The 20,297-nt window shown below is 31.4% G+C and overlaps 2 protein-coding genes and 1 long non-coding RNA gene across 4 annotated transcripts in view; all 3 read right to left on the bottom strand.

Moving 5' to 3' along the window:
* LOC113521385 (dual specificity protein phosphatase 22) overlaps window positions 1–9,543 on the bottom strand; it is a 38,954-nt gene extending 29,411 nt beyond the window's left edge. Inside the window, exons 1-2 of one of the 2 annotated variants that reach the window (XM_052898972.1) lie at window positions 9,050–9,543; window positions 2,525–2,641 (exon numbers count right to left, since the gene is read on the bottom strand). In XM_052898972.1, coding sequence (XP_052754932.1) covers window positions 2,525–2,641; window positions 9,050–9,070 — 138 coding nt within the window. In that variant the 5' untranslated portion in view covers window positions 9,071–9,543. The remainder of the gene's footprint in view (window positions 1–2,524; window positions 2,642–9,049) is intronic. The other variant, XM_026906912.3, reaches the window with a different exon arrangement.
* A 2,237-nt stretch (window positions 9,544–11,780) lies between these two features.
* Window positions 11,781–17,362, bottom strand: LOC113521359 (uncharacterized). The gene is made up of 3 exons (XM_026906882.3): window positions 17,106–17,362; window positions 13,835–13,984; window positions 11,781–12,900 (listed from the first exon to the last, which is right to left on the bottom strand). The coding sequence occupies exons 1-3, from the start codon at window positions 17,187–17,189 to the stop codon at window positions 12,778–12,780; spliced, it is 357 nt and encodes a 118-aa protein (XP_026762683.2). The 5' UTR covers window positions 17,190–17,362; the 3' UTR covers window positions 11,781–12,777.
* A 1,610-nt stretch (window positions 17,363–18,972) lies between these two features.
* Window positions 18,973–19,634, bottom strand: LOC128201573 (uncharacterized). The gene is made up of 2 exons (XR_008253299.1): window positions 19,351–19,634; window positions 18,973–19,096 (listed from the first exon to the last, which is right to left on the bottom strand). It is a non-coding gene; the product is annotated as an uncharacterized LOC128201573 (long non-coding RNA).
* Between the last annotated feature and the right edge of the window lie 663 nt (window positions 19,635–20,297).

The raw sequence follows: 20,297 nt of genomic DNA, 5'->3' as shown, positions 1-20,297 counted from the left end.
AGAATGGGTCATCCTTTGCTTTCCCGCGGGACACTCGCGTAAGAGGCGACTAAACGAACATAATGATCGAGGGATAGACAGCAGCTTCCCTATTAAAACATCACCAAAAGACTAAATGCGGTTGCGGTTTCGCCTGCCAGGCGTGGCACCTATTGGCAAAACCGTCCCTTATGGGAGAGCCCTACTATTCAGCAACGGACAGTTAACGGCTGATATGATGATGATGATGAAAATTGAATTGCAAAAGTGCTCACTCACAGTTAGTATAAATCAGGTAGCTATCGATCGTTTGTTGACTGTATAAAGATGTAATTTTTGTTAATGGTTAACATGACGTAGCAAAACTGTCTACGACATGAGCATTAAATGAGCTACCAACATAATTATTAACAGTGACATTTTCTTATTTCCTAAATATGATCAATAAATATTAAAGACATGATGTTGACCCTGAGGGAAGTCTAATAGAAAGTGACTAATTGAAGATAGTTTTTTTATACTATCTTATAAAAGTCTGCTTGGACAGTGTTTACATTCTCTCCCCAATATAGGCAGAAAGTCAATATACAAATATAAAAAAAATAGTAAGGAATAAATTTATATTTACGAGACGGAAATTTTATTTCTGATTTCTTGTAAAACAAACGCGTTGCTTATTGGTTGCTTGGATTCAGAATAAATATAATACTATTAATTTTATTGACATATCTGCTGATATTTACTGCTCTTACTAATATTATAAATGTAAAAGTGAGTTTGTATATTTATTAACTTATAGCACCTGAACAACTTAACCAATCACTATGAAATTTAGTATACACGCCTTATATGGATTGAAGATATATATATATATATATATATATATATAAATAACTAATTGCTTACGAAAATAAATTTGATATTTCTTATAAAATTTTTAGTTTCTCAACTCGCATCACTGTATTGCACAAGTGGCAACTGTCATTGCAGTATACAGTCATCTATTATAATGTTAATAAAATAAAACACTCTATAAAATAAATAAATAAATATAATATAAAATAAATACATAAAACACTCAATACAACAATCTATTCATTTCATTGAAATAAAAAGATGAGAGACATAATATACCTGCTTACAAGACGAATGGAAGGTTTCATTATTCTCGGAAAAGACATAAACAGCCGTCTTAACTCAAAAAATACCAAGAGTATTATTCAAGAATATGAAGTTTATCCAACCAGAATAAGATAGGATTCCGGCGAAATCCGATAAGGCAAGTCGAATAACAACAACGTACCTAATTCGGAATAAAGTCCCTGTCTAATAACTTTTTCACAGTATATTATAGATTTTTGTTAATAACACTGTAGAACTATTGTTACTACATAACAATTTAATTATATTATTTTATTTTAATTGAATGTTACAGGTATTTACTACTATATTATACTTTTCAAGCGCATAATGTCGTAAGAGGTAAATATTATTATTTTTAATTCTGTGTCTAGATAAATAAAGCACAATATACTAATTCGAGAAAAGAAAATTTATAAATAATATTCTACATCTAACATCTGGTTGCAAAGAACTAAAAATAGGTTATTATCCTCCTTCTAACTTGAACAAGCTTTGCTTAGTTTAAAACTAGATGACGCTGCCTGATATGTACAGGGATATTTATTATAGGGATTATTTCTCTGTTATTTTGTTATTTACGGGAGAGAGACCAATGTCTAGTGAACGTGTATTATTATGATAATAGTGATTATTTTAACTTGCAAATACACAAAATATGCCTTGAATATTTGAGGGTTCAATATTTGTTTTTATCGACTACCCATAAACAGTTTCGCAACAGGTGTAAGTCTGGCATCGTTTGAATAAATGAATATGATATTGTGCTTAATATTAATGTTTTGCTTTTAAATACTACTAAACTTAAACTTTGTAGAGATTCTCTATGTAAATTATTCAAGAAAGGGTTTTGAGAATTCCCTCGGGAATGAGGGAAAGCGGCTCCGGCCGCAGGCTAGGACGCGAGGTTTGTTTCTAGTTATTTGGACGATTAGGATAATCATTTACATGAAGTAAACCCATTGTTAAACCTTTTTTCGAAGATTTTTGCAAGATTTTAGAAATTACATTTTTTCAAAATAAATGGCAATTTATACATTAGAGGAAAACATTAGTCTACTATTACTGGCCAGACAGTTCGGTATAAATTTAATTCGAGTTTTTTTCTCTTGCACTTGTCTATGGGATTTATTATTCATTATTAAATAATTAATATGGGCACCTGTTCAAAATCTGGGATAAGGGGCAATCTAGGCGTAAAAAAAAACACTTGTTTTGTTTAATTTATACGAAAAGAAAATACATGAATTACATTTTAATGACAATCATTACCATGATATTCAAAATTTCTAAATATTAGCATAATATATATACATATGTATGTATATATTTACTACATATAGATTTTATAACTATTATTATATAATATTATGATTTTGTGGTATGTATTAGTGTAAATACTTACAGCGTGCAATCGTCTAGCTGCGTCGTGTATGGACAGTATGTGTGTGATTTTGTACTTTTCAAGCTGTACCGGGTCCTTTGAGTCCCTATAGTTACCCACGTACAGCCCATGAAGAACCTGCCAACAAACATCAAAACTAAGTCCATAAAGTTTTTAATTTGACAAGAGCTGCGGATTTGTAACGTGAGAAAAATAATTACTACGTGCAAAGGTTCCTACTTATATAAATTTTGATATAAGTATAGTATAGTATTTTATTTTAAATAAATATTTATTATGAAAAGTGTCATTATTAATATAGAAATAGTAATAAATAAGTCTAATAGACTTTTTCTTTATACCACGAAGGCGGCAACACTAGGGTTGTCAAGAGCACGATATCGACCCAGAAGAAACAATATTTGTACACTCGATCACAGAATATATACAAGAAAACTATAAACTAAGCTAAGCTTAGTACATATACGTAATAGGTATATATATATATATATATATATATATATATATATATATATATATATATATATATATATATATATATATATATATATATATGAAGCAGTTGTATTTACATGGCTGTGTTTCGGTTTGAAGGGTGGGATATGGCGTGAATTTACAGGGTACAGAGGAATAACACCTGACTCAGGAATGGTAACGCATGGGGGGTATTATGGGCGAAACAGTATACTCTGTTATGTCCATGGTACTGCTCATGTCTATAGGCGACGGTTACCACTTTCCATCAGGTGGGCCATCAGCTTGTTTGCCATTCTAAGTTGTTTAAAAAAAAAAGTAAAATATGGCTCTACTCATATATATAAAATCCTGTTTGTGTGCCTACTTCTCCTCCTGTTAAGAGGAATGATTTATGTAATAAGGCGTTAGTAATAGGTATTGCTAACGCTGTAACCGCCTTCAATTATTTCACCCAATTCAATTTATTTTTACTTTAGATCACATAATAATATTATTTACTTCGTGATTGTTTTCATTTAATTCGGACCTTAGAGATGTTTGCGGATCTTGAAATATTTTGGATAACCCATTTCAAATAGAATTAGGTTAGACTCTGAATACGTTATTAAACCAAACAGAAAGGACGCATACCTTTGATCATTATCTAGATACCTAAAGATGTAAAAATATTGGCATCGTTAAAATGTATCACCTACTTAGCAGAAAAAACGTTGTACTAGAAAACAGATATTTTAGAGATTTTTAATTAACTTTAAAAGGAGGAGATACTTATTTTGTTTATTCTATTTTAATGTCTTTTTTTATTGACATCGAATTAATAAACAAGCTGATAGCACACCTGATGTTAGGTGGTAACCATTGCTCATAAACATAGGCATCACATTATACGCTGTGACGCCCACGGTACCAATCATACGGTTACATTTTTGAAGTTTTGACTATCCTTTAAAGCAAATATGAGTAATACAGAGAGATCACATATGAGTGATACAGAGGTTAAAAAGCAAACAATTAGTTTACAAAAGTTATAACGTGATGTTTTTACAATAAACAAACGGTCTATTAGATTCGTAACATATAAGTAAACCATACGAGATCCATACAATATATATTTATTTATAACATGATCGAAGCAAATATGATTACATTCTTGATAAATCTACGATACTTCGAAATGGCGTTAAAAAAGTAATATCGTATATAAAGCTCGCATTGAGGTAAACAGGTGTTTAATAAAGGTGATATTTTCCGACTTCCCGTCGAGTCGAGAGAGGTTGGAAATTGTTTTCGTAAACTCTGAAGGTAATGTTAACCGTATAAGAGATCCCAGTTATCCGTCTCAAAATTAGTTTGTTCTAAAATTACTTGTATTAACCCACCCCCCCCCCCCCCTACACATTGGTTGTTGATGATCTTTTATTATATTAAAAATGCTTTATCGGTCATTAAATAAAAATTTTAGAAATAAAAAAAATATTGTTTTATATATATTTGGCAAAATTGGGCATAGGTATTATTCTTATATATCACCAAGTACAAGAACCTACACATAATTTGAATAAAAAATTGACTAAGAACCCTACATTTTGGACTTTCGGATAATAATTATTACGTTATTTGAATATCAATTAAATTTATGTGATTCAATTTAGCTTCAGCATCTAATTTAAACCCAGTCGAATATCATTTGCTGAACTAGAAGAGCAAACGACATTCATTTATTTTTATCTAAATTATGTCCTGTTTTTATCTTTGGATTTCTCATCTTTTATTTTTGGTAATAGTCTGGTCATACCTGTGCAGCACCAATTTGTATATCAAATTTTTTTTAATAGCATAACATGTGACCTTGAATTATAGTGACTACACATCGTAAGCAAACACAGGGACAATATAAGTATGTTCCACGAATGCGGGCAACCGAAAAGAGAATATTCTACTCTCTATTGTCACCGCACTGTGCCAGGATACCCCTTGCTTTTGACGCTACGTTTGAAGGATCCGAGGTTTTTTTTTTTTTTTTTTTTTTTTTTATACAACTTAGAATGGCAAACAAGCTGACAGCCCACCTGATGGAAAGTGGTAACCGTCGCCTATAGACATGAGCAGTACCATGGACATAACAGAGTATACTGTTTCGCCCATGATAGCCCCCATGCGCTGCCATTCCTGAGGACTCAGGTGTTATTCCTCTGTACCCAGTAAATTCACGCCATATCCCACTCTTCAAACCGAAACACAGCCATGCAAACACAACTGCTTCACGGTTGAAACACGAATGGGACAGAGGTACCCAAGCAATCGACCTTTGTACAAAGTCTCCCTCTGGTAGAGAAATAATAAATACAATATTTACCTGACACAAGAGGCTTAAGTATTATATTATATTTAGAGTAAATAAAGTCGAAACAGTTAGTCAATCATGACATATTTATTAAGAACTAATCACAATGGGACAGACTATATGGGCGATTTCTAAAGTGGATTTGTGTGTGAAGTGGATCATGAAACCTAAAGATTCCATAGAAAATTCACTAGAGAGAGAGAGAGAGAGAGAGAGCGAACACAGAAGGCAAACGAGTCGCATGCTCATTTGCCATCTGTGTTGTAAAAAATACATTATTTTGGATGTTAAATAATACCACAATTAAGTACAAATATTATTTTAAATTAGCACAAAATATGTTGAGAATAACTCTTAACTTTTATAGGTTTACTTTTAGTATAGAATTTACTTTTAAAATATTTGTTAAAAAAAGTTTTTGTTCTTATTCAAATATCGGTGCCTTTGATTTGTATATATTTGATATGGGGTTCTATAAAATAAAGTGTATTTGTTAGGTATTCCGTTATTCTAGAAGTTTAGAAACTTCTGGAATATATAATGCACCAATAAGGAGTCTCTAGTGTCCAATACAATCTCTACCTCCCCCAGTAATAGGAACCAACCGCCTTATTGCTAACATACACATACATTGCTAACATACATACATTATTATGTATGGTGTATGTATACCCGGTAAGCTCGACCTCTCTGCAGCTTTATTTAAATAAGACTATCAGTTACCTGCGACTTCGATCGCGTGACCAGTAAATGTTCCCTGACCGGGATAAAATGTAGCCTATATCCTTCTCCAGTCCGTATAATACGTTTACCAATTTTCATAGTGATTAATTAAGCCGTTAAGGCATTAAAACAATAATAAACAAACAAACTCACGTTTACATTTATAATGTTAGAATAAATAAAAATACATCATAAAAATACAACTGTTACAAATACATTGCTACAGAACAGAACTAGATATTCGTAGATAAAACGAACAAAATTAGATTGAATAAATAAGTGAAACAATTACCTACTGCCAGACGAAATTGGGCCGAGGCTATTAAACTGATTTAACATACTTTCGTGGTAGTACCAATTTGGAAGTCAGTTTTAGTTAAATTTATTCAAGGGGTAAGAAACGCATGCCCAAAGGCATCGCGGATAGTGGAAAACTAATTTCTAATAAGGAAACTTTGTTTGGAGTGGAATGAATTGCCGCAAATTTTCTGCATTCTATTTATAATATTACCAACTATCGATCCGCCCCGGCTTCGCACGGATAGAATTAGTATTTTAAATTGAAATATTTACTTGGACTAGTAGAAGATATCAACAATATTCAGCATAAGGTTATTCACTCACACCGCGACATTTTTCTTACTTTTTGCATTTTTATACCTTGTAATTTAAAGAAGAATTTAGATGTACTCATTTTAGTGATAAATGCACCGCCAACTTAAATTTCCATTTGCTTCATAGTTGACTGGTAGAGGACACCATTAGGTATTAAATCTTTTATATGTATACTTACTTATATAATTTTAGATTGAAATTTAAATAAATAAATATTATCAATAAGGATTATTTTTAATAGAAATAATATTACGAAGAGATTAAAAGGATACTAATACGAAGCCAGTACAGTTGCTTATATTTAAATACCACATTAGATAATATTTATACCTAGCACAATTTATGACTATCAACAAAAAAAATTATGACAATGCCTGTGGTAATCTGACCAAAACAAGATGTTGTCAAAGATATAGGTAAAAACGTTATGTCATCTCCGTATCGTTATTTTACGAGCCCCTTTTAGGCGAATTGCCAATTTTATGACTCTGTATAGCCTATGAAAATATATATAATGCAAAGGAGAAGCGAATACTCACAAATCTGAATCGATTAATGCTTTATTGTACTTATGGAAAACATATAAACAATATCTACCGATTTACAAATCTATCTATGTAAATAAAAATCAAATGCTGAATGTATGGAAGCGCATCACTTCAGAATGGCTGCAAATATTTAGTTAATTTTTTTATTGATGTGTTTATAATTGTCAGAACGAGATTTGTTTGTAAGAAAATATTTGAAAAATTGTATGAAAATGTGAATAACTTGTACCCGAGCAGTGCCAAGGCAGGCGGCTACTTTACATATAATATTTACAACTTTTTTGAAAAAATGTGAAAATATTTTGATATTTGTAACTAATTTACGGTTTTTAATATTGACAGTGTACGAGTACATTTGTATTTATATGTTTAGTGTACTGACATCACTTTATGTCTATGTTTTGTAATAAGAGAATAAATATTGTTTATGGCAAGAAAGAAAAATGTTCTTTGTTAAGAATTGAAATAGAAATAAAAATATACAAGTAAAGATCGAGTTTTATTAAAGAAAAATAACAGTTTATAATGTCACGCACAGACAGCCATTGTACTCGGTTAACTAAAAATAAGTACTTTTTATCTCCGAGCCTAATGCCTTTTCGTATAATAAATTACCAAAGATACTAAAACAGAATCGAGGGTATATATAATATATATACTACTCGATAACAGTAAGTTCAAAAAACTAGCAACAGTGTAGGTATTATTAAGTGATTTTTTATAGAAGTTAGTAGTTAATAATAATTTTAAATAATTTATTTTCGACATTTATAATAGTATTAGAATAGAGAGTAATATAGAAATAGAAAAAAAGCCCATGTAAATATTAAAACATAAAGTTAGAATTTATATTATTTATCTAATAATTTAACATTTTATATTATTATTTTTATTATGTACACTTTATTGCGCCATTTATAAAATAGTAAATTAAAATAAATGAAAAATTGTCTCCATATGGCAGTATTCCAAATGTGATTTTGATATTAAGTCATATATAGCTAAGTTGACACATTGCTCAATGAAACCTTCAACTCTGACTATCAGAGTCTGTTTACCGTTTATTTAGATTTTTTTTAAATTGTGTACGCTAGGGTTAATATTACTTGTATTTTTACGCTAAGCATATTTTATTTTTAAATATGGTTTTTGCTTTATAAGCAGTAAGATATCTAATAACAGATCATATTTAGCAGGGTTTATTATAAAAAAAAACCTTTATAAATTACTGTAGCGCATTCTAATATCGTACGATTTTATCGTTATGAGAGAAAAGTGCAATGCAACAATAAAGGGACGCTTTTAAATTTCCATTCACATCCACAAATCGTGAATCTGTGTGCAGACAGGGCACAGTCACGGAAAATTAAAAGCATTTCCTTAATATTACAAGCATTTTTCTCTTCTACTAAATCGTCGTAATATATAGAAAAATGCGATAATTACAAAAGCACCCATTGATATAACTGTCTACTTATAGTTAAAAATCTACTAACAAGTTCTTATGTATAAGTTAATATTTTCATTATATAAAAAAAAAATATTAAATAATTTAAGCATTAAATACACGATACTTTAATTAAAAAAGTTATTATTTTAATATACATATTTAAAACTTGACAAGATATCTAAATGAGAATACGGCAATTCAAGAACTCGCGGCTACGAAGCTACGGTCGCTACGGGCCGTCTACGTGTTACTAACGGCTACGCTGTCGTGGTTACGTAACGATCTCTCGCAAAACAACCGCATTCTGAACAAATTAACAATAACGGAAACTAATTTCATCATTCATTAATAAATAAAATTATATTTACCTTATTCATTCCATTCCCCATTTTCACCAATTATTTTATAACACTTTTACAACTAGATATATTGAATTATTGTCGATTTAAAAAATGTATAAAAAAAATAATAACACCCAACAATTAATTATAAAAATTCATTAATAATTATTGCATGGTAGCCTCATAATAATCTGTCAAATTGTCAACACGGTCACGTCACTATGGCTACATTGTTGACGCCGGTGCGCCACGCGATTCTACGAGTACATAGGCGTCGATCACAATCGGTTATATAAAAATGTGCAGTGCATTAAGACGGATGAACACGTGTAGGGATGGGATGATAACGATAAGGACGCATCAAGTTTCGGTCGTGCTTTTATTATTGATCGAGATTCTTTCAAACGAGACGGGGCGTGTAGACCGTATGTCGCGGAGTTGCGAGACAGACCGACAATATACGTGTAGCGAACTCGACCCGCGGCGCGCCACTGACGGCGTCACTGCGTCTATAAAATACAAATGTGATGCGTTAACATCGATATAAATTTGTCGATAGATAAAAAAGCTTAACAATAAAGCTTAACCATAATTCGGTAGAAAGGACTTCTTCGCGTAGGGCCTGTAGGTTTGTAACCCTAAAATGACTAAAAAATGATGTCCTCTTGAACTTGAAGAATGAAGTCATAGAGATCATCGAGTTACCTAGGAACATAAAAACTGTAAAAAGAAACGCAACTTTATAATTTCAACTTGTTTTATTAAACGAAATATATGTGTATGTGTAACTGTAGTGTAACTTTTATAACGCTTGTATAAAACTACTATAGATAACAGTTAATAAGCTTACAACCGATATAATAAGTACGTACCCTACTATTCACTATGGAAACTCAAAAAAACGAATGCCATTTTTAATTAATGAATGAATAAAAAATTATACTCGAATCGAAAAAGTATTGTTTGTTTTCAAATACTTCATCTATACTTTTGAATTTATTATACTCTTTTTTCCTTTGAAATCGACTAAAATTATAGAACAAATACACTTACAACGGATAATGGGTAAATTCGATGCATAATATCCAAATAAAACCAAAATTGACAAACATGCAAAAAGAAATCTAGAGATATCTCTTCTAACATGTCCGTCAATTTTAGATTTATTTGGCTTCTTCTAAATGTTGCTAATTTTGTTGAAGTTCATTTTGAGACATTATATTTCTAACTTATTATTAACTATTTAAAAAAATTACTATTATTAATTATTTCGACATGAGTTATCACAATCTTCTGTCTTTTGATTCTACTTATCACCTCTTTCTTTACTACTATGCTGCTGTCATCAATCATATCAATTGCGTATCTCAATAAAAATAATTCAATACTAAAATGTATATATCCTTTGCGCTAATTAAAAATATCGATATCGATAAAAGTAATAAGCATACCTACCAGTGGCTGGGTGAAAGCTGAGCAAAGGGTGAGTTACTTTTGTGTTAAAAACCGTCGCGTTTTTGCCCAAAGTGATACTTTTTGTGTACAAACGGGATAAATTTATTTTAATTATGTGACGTTACTTTATACGCATTTTATTTTCATTACTGGATACTTAGTTGCTTGCATCTGGATACAGTGTTTACGTTTTATAATTTCTTTTTTTTTTCTTCAAATCAGCCTTGACTTGGATATAGTATAACTGTAATTTTCACATAAACTTATAGACAGATAGACACAATTATCTATTTATATATGAACATATTTTAAAATAGTAATCCTGCATCAATAAATCCACTCGTATAACTGAAAACACTTTCGATTTGATACAGATTCGAAACCCATTAGATTGAGTTGTTAAGTAGTACCTAAAAGTTTTGAACCTAGTACGAGTGTCTTGGATTTTGTAGCTACTATTCAAGTTTATTGTTTTATACAGTATTATTTTTATTCCCGTGTCGACATCTGGGATAAAAGATTGAATAGTTTTAAAATGGACACTTCTCGTCCTAACTGATTAATGTATTAAGGTAGCTAGAGACTACGCTAATTTAGTCGGATATTTCAGCACTTAAAATCGCAATTGGATAATTGTTGTGAGTGTGGTAGTTCTAGTCAACATGCATATGTTACGGAGACCGTTAACCATAAGGCGGATGCATGCTTGTATGCCTCTTCTGGTGACTGCCACAATCTAAGCTGCTTGTGGAACAGTTTATGTTCTTTAGGAACCTAGTGATTCCAAAATTTGCGCTTGTTAACAAGACCACGTTCTGGCATTCCCCAGTATATGACCTATTGTTTTCTCTGTAGGTACTCATAGGTATTTTCTTATAATTTTTTTACTAATAAATTTTAAAGCTTCTGAAGGGAACAATAAAAACCATCTATCCAACTGTCTATGAGCAAGTATTACGTTAGCTTCGATGCATCCTGCACAATTTATTTTTGTCCATCTATTTGTTAAGTTATTATAAAATTCAGGCGGTAATCACTTACTATCAGGTGAACCGCATGCTCATTTGTTCCTTGTGTTATAAAAAAAAAATTTCTAGTCATAGAGCGTAAAGTTACTGTGGTACAGTACTATAGCACAGTATTAGAACAATAGAATTCTAAATATTTGTTACAAGAAACCTACGTAGTAAAAAAAAAACATTATATAACGATTGAAAACAAACTTAAAATTTTTTAAATACGAAAACGGAAGAAATCTCATTATTCCTGTACGGATAGAATTGTGTAAAAAAAAAGACAGTAATAAATAAAAAACATTTATCTAAAATATGATTTTATTAATAGGACAATTAATAACAGTGTCACGTGTAGATAATCCTCAACAATCTTCGGAGTGACTCGTCATCAATAACAATCCTTAATTATTACTTAAGGTAAAGTTAACAGCCTTATAAAATGCATTACATTAGATAGAACCATATTAATTATACTCATTGATTTATATAATTAAAAGCATTAAACAAAAAAAGAATTAAATATACCTATTAATATATAAACTGAATTGTACCTTAGAAATTTACTTCTTCGGTTTTATAGTATTTAAATTAGATAAACATTATTTTTAATATATAATAAAAAAATTTGAAAATTTTTAATGGTATACAATTTTAAATTAATTTATATCAAATAAAATGTTTACTGGTTACATTAGTTTGTTTGGTGCCTAAATAAGTGGTAGGAAAGGGATTGTTAGTAATGGGAACTAACAGCCCCCTTTGCTAGCAATATACCCTGCTATAATGTTTAATTTCAGGTGAATTTATCATGATAGGCTAACTGATCTGCTTTTATCCTCACCGTTATTATACCGTTAGTGCAGGCGGGGTTACTATTACATTATCATCCACTAAAAATACCCTAAATAAGTATATCACAAAGTTATTCAAGGAGATAAAATAATCACTTTACACAAATTACAATACGATTCAAATTACAATACGCATAAATTGCCGTAGAATACACAAGTCCATTAATATTCCTGCTTTAGAACGACTTGCCTATTAAATTTGGGTGGGTAGGTATTCAAAATAAATTATTGTATGATTCAAGTAAAGTAACTTTTTTATTCCTCCTAGGAGTTAAAAACAAGTCATTTTCTATAAATAACACCTAACATGATTACTTTTATTAAATGTACATAGTTACTATATAAAAATAATACTTCATTGCTGGAATGCGGTACATTAAGTTTCTAAGTTTAAATGACCTTCATTTGTAAAAAATATGTTGTAACACGAAAGCTATGCAGGTTTATGCTTGTTCTGTGGTCGCGCCACTAACGCCAGGCCCATAATAATGAGTACTGCGCCAGCCCACCACCGTACTGACGCACCTTCCTCGAACAAAGCTATGCCAATCACGCCCTGTTTATAAAAGAGAAGATATTTTTTTTTTAGTATTTGTTCCATAAAAAACCAACTTAAAACTATATGTAACTAATTTTGTAACTATATGTAAGTTTTGCAAGTAGGTATGTATGCAACCACTTCTAGATGGGGGAAGAGATTGTTAGTAATGCAAACTACCAATCACATCGCTAGAGCCTGCAATGTGATAGCTAACTGACCTGCCTTTTCTTTCTCACTTGTCATCCCTTACTGGTGACCCAGCAGTGTATACAGTTAGCATAGGCAAGGTTTCCACTGCATTATTATTTATTAAAAAATAAAACATTTCTAGTTAACATATCAAGATACGAGTAAGATCTACATCAGGTTTTAATTTATTTATTTATTTATAAAAGACACACCAACAATATGCTCACAACAATTAAGCAGGCAATGTTCAATGTTGTAAATAAGTAAAAGTGAAAAACTACTATTCAAAAATGCTTAAATCTTAGTTTACTTGAATAAAAAGATCTCACTCCTCCCTACCAAGCTTAAGGCCATATGAACACATCAATTAAAGGTGTATACAGCTCTCACAGATAAGCGTCATTGTATACTAAGTAAAAATTTTAAGTTACACTGTGATCACAGTAATGCAGATTTTTTTCGTGATTTCGGAACTAACGTACAGACAGACAAAAATTCTAAAAAATATTGTGTTAGGTTCAATTACTGTTAATATTTTTTCTTAAATATCTCCTATATGCAGGCTTTGTTTATTTATAATTTTATTGTATCAATAAAGTATACATACTTGACGGGATCTTATCACGACTTTTACAATTTTAAATGCAAGTAGTATTTAAAAAATAATATCATCTTTATAATAGTCCCAAATCGATAACGACATATTTTTAAATTTGACAAAGTATAAATTCTAGCAAAATTTATATTTGAAGAAACTTACAGAAAGAACGTAACTGGAAACAGCGGATATGACTGTAGGTGCGACGGAGTTTGTGGCCGCGTCGAGTGACCGGAGATAGTGGCGGCAACCCCATGTATTAGCCAACACCATAGCAACAAGCAACCCGGCCCATATGACGTAACTCTCACCCTAGTCAAATAAAAAATATAATATATGGATTTTCCTATTCTCTTTTTTACACGATTTGGAATGACAGGTAAGCTGACGGCCCAACTTATTGAATAACTGCGACGCCTATAGTAACACGTCACTTTTCCTGAAAACTAGTGATAATCTCCGTACCGAGTAAATATACTGTCATATGCCATACAAACACAGTTGATTTATAGCTGAAAAGAAAGTGAAATGTAGCCTATTTAGACAACTTTAATGAAAATATCTTTAGATGAACTTATTCAACTGACAAAACATAGACGGAACATTTTAAAATGTAGATACTCAAAATTTGTTACTTGTGTTTTATATGAAAAATTTCAGAAGAATTAATACATAAGTTAATTTTAAACTTTCGCGTTGTTTACACATATTTTAAATACTATCTTAAGTGACCACGACGTGTTGCAATTCATGTCGAAAGTCGGCAAATAAAGAAGCAGGTATATAGGTACTATTTACTTACAAAGATTTTTGATCGCATTAAGTCTCGATAATGTATTTAAAATTAATTAATTTATATGTCACTATGCCCTGTAGTGCCTTTCTGTAAAGTCAAACTCAAGTTTTACTATTTTATAAACAAATAAGATCGATGAGAGATCTATTCCGTGATTCAGGGTGGTGACCGTTTAGTGAACTAAGGTAAGTGCGCTATTTTTATTATTTCAGCCGTTAACGGTCCACTGCTGGACATAAGTCTTCGCCATAAGGGGAATTTTGCCAGTAGTTACCACGCTTGGCAGGCAGGTTGGCAACCACAGTCAGGCTTTTAGAAATGTGTTAAGAGAGACGCTACTGCCCAGCCCTCGCACTTACAAATGCGCTATCGTCATTTGTACATTGTCATAACTTACAGAATATGAAAATTAGGTAGATGAAAATGTAGGTGAAGTCAAAGTATATTGCAAAATGAAGTGAAAAACTTTACAAAATAGTGAAGTTAAACTCCGGCCTGTTTTTGTCGAGGGTTCGTTTACCATATCTGCTCTTTCTGAGAAAATTTATGCATTTTAAAAATAATATAATAATAATGGTCTAGTTGTTCAACATACCGCCTTATCTTTCAATACTCGCAGGTACGATTCACATATTTATATCCTTATTTATATGTCTGTTCTGGTTACCTATAGTATATAAGGCAAACTGAAAGTTTTGCATAAGATTGAATAAAACAAGTTAAAATAAAATATTAAATTTATTGTTTTTCAAAGTACTCTCCATTATATTTTAAACATTTCGTTTTTCATTCAATTGAACCTTTCTTTCAAATGAGTGATAATGGAATAGTAATCCGTCCGCGTTATCATTATACGCTGGCGAAACACCAGTTAGAATGAAAGCAAGCCAATTAGCCCATTTTGACGAATTCCATAAGAATTAATCATGATGGAGATTCTCCTTTCGATGACGGATTATGCCTCAACAGGAGAATGAAGACCGGGAGATGGTATGCAGTGTATAACCCTATAAACCTGCTTAAATGTAGTGCTTCTCTCCCAAAAGCATTTTGAAGCCGGACGACATAATTTTGGAACAGAACACTTTTAAAATCATAGAAAAGAAACTTTTAGTATGCTTATTTTATTATTTTCTCTTTTCAACCGACTTCAAAAAGAAGGAAGTCCTTAATTCGGTTATACTTTTTTATATTTATTATCTCGTAACTTTCAGTTGTAAACCGATTTGGAAAGTTCATTTTTATCTGGAAGACTATTCTTAAAAAATTGATCATCATTTCAACCGTTCTACTGAACATAGACCTCCCCCAGGAACGTTCCCGTTTCTTATGGCAGTTTACCGTTGGAGAATTTGGATTTAACTCGTAGTTGCCATGCATGGCAGGCGGATTGGTAACACAATTTCTCTTAGGTAATGTTTTTGGTTAAGAGGGATGCTGCTGCATTTACCATTAAGTTCCCTTAGTCGCCTCTTACGACACCCACGGGAAAGAAAGGGTAGCCCATTTCCATGTGGTCCGGGCAATGAATTCTTACTGATTGGTTTCACAGAAATTTTATTAAAATCGGTTCAGTAGTGTTGTTTTTAAATAAAAATAACCAGTTTTGTCACAACTGAAGTAGGTTTTTTGTAGAAAGTCCTAATTCTTTACTAGCACTCTATATATTTGAGGTAAAAACATCGCAATAATTGAACGGAATGATTGCCAATTGCCAAAATTGTTATTACGTTGCACGATTGCTTTATAATCGTGCAATTCAAATACAGCGCCATTGCGATACATACATACATATATATTTGTCACGCCTGTCTCGCATTGCGATCTAGTACCAAAATATAAGAGTAACTTTTAATTGCGCTTAAATTTAGTTCCAAAATAGCTCTATAGTGGCAAGACAACGAAATATAATAAAAAAAAGTCAAAAATAAATTTTAACAGCATATATGTCTTCTAATTTGCAGCTATCGCAATTATATTTTGGTCTATTTGGAAATCATTTCTCGAGAACAAAGATTAGAACTATGTCAAACCTGATCAAAAACGACCTATAATCACTCAAACCCCTGCTTAAGGGGTGAAATGATTATCGACTGCACCCTGATAGTCAGATAGGGTAGTGTGTGTAAATCATTTAAAAATATTATTTTTACAACTTATGTTCATTTTTATTCAGTGTCTCGTATGTGTATAGACATACAAGAAATTAATTAATTCAATGTTTTTGTCATTTTCGACAGAAACACTTGAAGAGGTTCTGATGAAGTCTAACAATTGTCGGAAGCAACAAAGTGAGTTCATTATTTTCCCATATGTATACAGACATATAAAAATATTAGATTTCCAGCAGCTTGCCCAGTCTTCCCACATTTTATTAATTAAAATACAGCTCATGTTACTCGCTGATAATGTAGCTATCTATAGAATTTTTTGGTGAAAGAATTTTTAAAATGAATAGAATTTTTAATATAATTCGTTTAGAAAAACTGAAAAATTGCAATAAGATTGACCTAACAAGGTATTTATTATACACACATTTTTTGTATTTGTAAATTATACAAACACTTCTATATTAGAAAAGTCGACTTGTTGTTATTATATCTAGACATTATTGAAAAAAAAAAATTTGGTACTTACTACTACATAATGAGATCCCGATAATTTTCCCAAAGAGCTTCCTACTGATGCCCATATACCAGCTAAAAAGGCTTCGATAAACATTAGCTAAGTACAATAACTTAATATTAATAAAATAATAATATTTCTACTTCTTCAATTGAAATAAACAAACAGTAAAGAAATACATATGTTGAATGCATTTATCTAACCTATAATAAAATAGAAATTCTTCGAAGAGCCTTTTACATAGGTAGTGATAGCTAGGTATATTCATTTGCGTCTTGTTTACAGATTAGTGAGACTGTCATATTTGACATGCGTCACACTCGGTAAACATTATTCTGTACCAAAATAACTTCACGTTAATTTGAATGATTTATCTAATGTAAACGCCTTTTTACATCTATTATGATATTATTCTTAATCTATGATTTACATTCATATAGAAATAATGTATAATATGTCAACTTCGTATGAATTAGGAATTACCTAAGAACAAGAAATTACCTATGTACCACAGAGCAAATAATTACTTTAAGTATGACTCTAGTGTCAAAAATCTATGCATTTTATTATGGCATAGTAGACCATAGATCATGCCTATTAAACATGTGCATAATATCTGTCGAAAAAGCGCGGGAAACGTTTAAAAAAGCGGGAGTGTTTTTTGATCTTCTTTAAATTAATTTTATTTTTAATTATATAAGGATTAGTCTTTTTTATATATTGTGTATTAGATTGTATATTTAATTGTATATTTTGTAGTAATAGTGTTTGTTGCTGTAAATATTGGTAAGTAAATTACCTATATTAACATTATGGATCCACCTATAGACCCTGGGGGGACAACCCCCCAGGTGTCTGCAAATATAACTATTCCATTCAATAATAGTTTTGATATATTGGGTGAATCTAGTATGGACACAGATGGTTATAGCGTTGCAAGTTCTAAACGTAAGCGAGTACGTGGTGAACGTCGCATTTGCAAACATTGCAATAAAAAACGAAGGAGGCACACCAAGGGTCTTGAATCTAAAATTAAAGATAGTGATTGTCAATGTATTGAAGATGAGAATCAAACTCAAGTATCAATACCAGTTGTAAACAATACCGAGTCTGTTAAACCTGCTTCTCCACCCAGTACTTTAAGCAGAACTTTGTACAATGCCGAGGATATAGCACCTTATGTCGTTCATGTACAAAAAAATGAAACACATCCTAATGATAACACTACATTACATCCTATTGCATTTGGTCGCTTTTTACACACTAATAAGATAAATAATATAGTGAATGGTAGCCTCAAAAGAATAGGAAGAAACCGTTTATCGCTTTCTTTCTCAAATTTTGAAAATGCAAATGCATTTTTAAATAATAGTAACTTAGAGACACATAATTTTAAGGCATTTATACCTTCTTTCCATGTAACCCGTATGGGAATTGTGAGGGGTATTCCTAAAGATTGGACAGAAGAGGAAGTAATCCAAAATATATCAGTACCGATAGGTTGTGGGAAAATTCTAAAAACCAGAAGAATAAAGAAAAAGACAATTAATGAAGGACAACCAAGTTTTATTAATACTGAAACCGTTGTTATTACTTTTGATGGACAAATATTGCCAAAAAGAGTATTTATGTTTTACACATCATTAACTGTAGATTTGTACATTTACCCTACTATCCAATGCTATAACTGCTGTAGGTTCGGACATGTCAAGATGCAGTGTCGTTCAAATCCTCGGTGTTATAAATGCAGGCAAAATCATACAGGTGATAAATGTGAAGTAGATGAGGAAAATGTTTCTTGTATCTTGTGTAATGGTTCTCATTCAGCAATTAGTAAAAAATGTCCTGAATATGCACGTCAGAAAGCCATTAAAGAAACAATGGCCCATAGTTGTGTTTCTTATGCTGAAGCATCAAAATTTCATCCTCCAACTTCTAAACTATATTCAGATGTATTAACATCATCATCTCCTTCCAATAAATCTCATTTTCAATCTTCTTTCCTTAAAGAGAAATCATCATTACCACATATACAATCATCATATAAAAAAACAGTTACACTTAAACCACGCTCTCCTCAAAAAATACAACAAGGATATGATCATTCTGCCCATGAAGCCATAGTTAAGGAATATAATATTCCTGCTCCCTCTAATGGTTGTGCATTATCATCAAATAATATTGACAATAATCAATCCATCATTGATATTATTCTCATGCTTATTAAAGTGTTATCGCAATCAAAAATGATACAAACAACTTTACCACCGTCCAACGATGCCATGTACAATGTATTTTCTCAATTATTAACTTCTCACAATGGATTACAAAGTCCAAATAATTCAGTGGAACTGTCGTAGCATAACAAATAAGAAATCAGACTTATTTTATTTGATTAATAAATATAATCCTTTTATAATAGCTCTACAAGAGACTTGGTTAAAGCCAGGATATCCTTTTAGGATTTCAGGCTTTACAAGTCTCCGTGATGATAGAGCTGACGGATATGGCGGTGTTGCCATATTGGTCAAAAACTCCCTTCTTTTTCTTCTTTTTCGCTTCCTGTATATAGCGGCATTAATGCAGCTGCTATAATTATAAATGGTATCTGTTTTGTTACTTTATATATTCCTGATCCTACATGCCAAATATATTCACAACTAGAACAATTATTTTCAAATTTACCTAAACCTTTTCTCGTAATGGGCGATTTTAATGCTCAGCACCAATCGTGGGGCAGTTCTACTTCTAATTTTTATGGTGGAAAACTCCTGACGATAATTGACACTTACAACTTATGTATTATTAACTCAGATGTACCGACACGTAGAACTGCACCGAATGAAGGGTTTAGTGCTCCTGATATTTCAATATGTTCTTCTGATTTAGCTTCTTCACTGTCGTGGTATCCTCATTCCTCTACCTTCGGAAGCGATCACTTTCCCCTCATTCTTTCTTTTCCAATTTCCATTCCCTCAAGTCGAAAGAGTGGTCCTCGATTTAAATATAATTTATCAAATGTAGACTGGAATATTTACAAACAATATTTAGATAATAAAATATCGGAGTTACCTATTGTTTACCATGGAAATGAACATCAATGTTGTAATGACTTGATAATTAATATGAAGGAGGTTGCTGATTTATTATTTCCTGTTAAAAATAGTGCTTCAGGGAAAATTCCCTCCCCACCTTGGTGGGACA

Source organism: Galleria mellonella, unplaced genomic scaffold, assembly GCF_026898425.1.
Source record: "Galleria mellonella isolate WM207_F2 unplaced genomic scaffold, CSIRO_AGI_GalMel_v1 utg55, whole genome shotgun sequence".
NCBI lineage: Eukaryota > Metazoa > Arthropoda > Insecta > Lepidoptera > Pyralidae > Galleria > Galleria mellonella.
Note: the sequence above shows the minus strand (reverse complement) of the source record. Positions and strands in the feature narration are given on the sequence as shown.

What these genes read in the sequence shown, in the direction of transcription:
- LOC113521359 (XM_026906882.3), bottom strand. Translation starts at nt 17,189, where the DNA reads ATGTTTATCGAAGCCTTTTTAGCTGGTATATGGGCATCAGTAGGAAGC. An exon ending in CGGGATCTCATTATGTAGTA is followed by an intron (nt 13,985 to 17,105) that starts GTAAGTACCAAA and finishes TTATTTGACTAG; the next exon opens with GGTGAGAGTTACGTCATATG. An exon ending in TTTCCAGTTACGTTCTTTCT is followed by an intron (nt 12,901 to 13,834) that starts GTAAGTTTCTTC and finishes TTTTATAAACAG; the next exon opens with GGCGTGATTGGCATAGCTTT.